The sequence below is a fragment of the Eimeria mitis genome, genomic scaffold (genome assembly GCF_000499745.2).
Source record: "Eimeria mitis Houghton genomic scaffold, Emh_scaff4995, whole genome shotgun sequence".
NCBI classification, from domain to species: Eukaryota; Apicomplexa; class Conoidasida; order Eucoccidiorida; family Eimeriidae; genus Eimeria; species Eimeria mitis.
Genome location: NW_013573294.1, coordinates 1 through 2,290, shown reverse-complemented (window position 1 = coordinate 2,290; position 2,290 = coordinate 1). Strand labels below are relative to the sequence as shown.

Genomic DNA, 2,290 nt, shown 5'->3' with positions numbered 1-2,290 from the left:
CTGCTGTTTTCTGCTGCCAGCAGTTTGCTGCTGCTGATGAATTTCGCCTGAGGGGAAGAAGACGTCTACGTGGCCCGCGCAGAAAGGGGCTGCACCACCACCACACAAAAAGCAGCAGCAGCAGCAGCAGCAGCAACAGCAACAGCAGCAGCAACAGCAGCAGCAACAACAACGGCGATAGATAACAGGCATTCGCTTCTCTGTGTTACATGTACCGCATACAAAGAGAGAGGATAGGTGTACATACACCTGAACTGTGCCTGTGTTGTTGCTGCTGCAGGGTGAGTTTACCTCTAAGGAAGCCAGGGGCGTTTTGCTCTGTTTTTGTTTGTTCTTCGTTTGCTGCTGCGCGCCCCCAGCTGTCTATACACTGCAACGCTGCCCCCTCTTCTTCGTGGTAGCCTTCAGTTGAAAAGGAAGAACACGCAGGAGGACAGGGAGCAGCAGGAGAGAGTGCTGCTGCAGCTTCTGCTGCTGTTGCTGCTGCGTCTCCCTCTTCTTCTGTTTTTACTGGTGTGTCGGTTTTCACAAACGCTGCTATATATGCGTCTGTGTATGGTGCTGCTGCTGCTAGTGCATCTGCATCTGTATCTNTTTCACAAACGCTGCTATATATGCGTCTGTGTATGGTGCTGCTGCTGCTAGTGCATCTGCATCTGTATCTGCTGCACCTGCTGCTGTTGCAGTTGGACCTGTCGCTACCGCTGCTGCTGTTGCTGCTGCTGCTGCTGCTGCTGATGCAAGTGGAGTTTGCTGCTCAGAAAGAACCGCAAACAGACCGAAGATAAGGAAAACAAAAAAAAGAAAAAAAGAAAAATGCAGTTTCTGCAGTTTCTCCCTCATCTGATTTCAGTTGTTTCGCTTGCTGTTCGTGTCGATGATGCGTTTCTGCTTTGTTTCGTCCTTTATATCTTTTATATTTAAGTTTACTGCTTTTGTTTTTTTTGTTTGTTTGTGTTTATGTTAAATTTGTTGGTTATATTTGCTTTTCTCCCCTCGGACCCCCCCCGTATTTGTCTCTTTTTTTCTTCTTTTCTGCTGAAACGCCGCCGCTACTGACGAACTTTTCGCTTTCATTTTCTCGTGCTCTTCTCAATTCCTCTTTTGCAAGTTTCGCATTTTCTTTATCCGGATTGAAGCGGTTGCTGCCAGTATATGCGTTTCCTTTGTTTTACTTTGCTTGTGATTGTTTTAATTGTTTTTATTTATATTAATTTTATCTTAATTTACTTTATTTCACATGAATCACCGGGTTCAGCTGCTCCCCCCCACTACGTGTTCAATACACCTTTTCGGTTCAGTTGAGCGGGCGCGGTGAGCCAACGTGAAAAACCTGAATAAAAAAAAGAATTAATTTGTGGTGTATCGGCAAAGAAAATAAAAAAAAGTTTTATTTTTTTTTTCGTCTGCGAGTATATTGAGCTGCATGCAGAAAGCTGAACGGCACTCAGTGCAAGCAAGGAACCCCCAGTATTGAAATAACCCCAACGCCGGCGGCAGCTTTCCGCTTGCACACCCCGCAACATTTTGTGGGAAAAAGTTTCGAGATTTTCTCCGAAATTTAAATAATATTATTAAAATTAAATTTTACACTCTTTTGATGAATGAAACTCGAAAAAGAAAGCCAATCTCAGGCGAGAGAGCGGTCGGTACCCCGCCATAGGATATCACTAAACAGGCGTATTCTGCCCCCGAACACTGCAACTTGCTCAGCTGCACACAAAAAGCAGCATAAAAAGAGTTTCTTTTGCTGTTGTTTTCAAGTTGAAACGTCTTTTAAATAGACGATTTAGAGGCGGGGTGAGCTGTAGACCAGTGGTCACGGTCACCCACCGGGAGGTCGAGTCCACTGGTTATTTGTTTCCTTATGTATCAAAGCTGCTCTACATTCACATGTAGATGCATCTGAGTTTCTTTACGCTATTTAAAAGCCTTGCAAAAAGGGCTAAGTGAAGGCGGTGTGAACAACTGAGCCGCCACACACTCTGTTGAGCGAGTTTCCTTGATCTTATATGAGGAAATAAATAAAAATAAATTAAAAATACGTTTAATAACCTAAATGACAATACATTTATGACAATATCGATGAAAACTCAAAGAAAAACCCCTTCTTGGCCTCCGTACACTGAGGCCTGGAAGCGCTTGGGGCTTGAAGAGAGGCGACAGAAAAAGAAACAACAGAATATGTAGGCAGTTGCATGCAGCAGTTGCTGCAGCAGTTGCTGCTGCAGCTGCTGCTATAGCTGCAACTGCTGCTGCAGCTGCTGCTGCAGCTGCTGCTGCAGCTGCT

At 44.9% G+C, this 2,290-nt stretch overlaps 1 protein-coding gene across 1 annotated transcript in view; it reads right to left on the bottom strand.

Annotated features, from left to right (window-relative positions):
* Positions 1–843, bottom strand: part of EMH_0079050 (uncharacterized protein) — a gene marked incomplete at both ends in the record, with an annotated part of 1,128 nt that extends 285 nt beyond the window's left edge. Inside the window, 3 exons of the mRNA XM_013500073.1 lie at positions 3–89; positions 292–585; positions 693–843. Coding sequence (XP_013355527.1) covers positions 3–89; positions 292–585; positions 693–843 — 532 coding nt within the window. The remainder of the gene's footprint in view (positions 1–2; positions 90–291; positions 586–692) is intronic.
* Between the last annotated feature and the right edge of the window lie 1,447 nt (positions 844–2,290).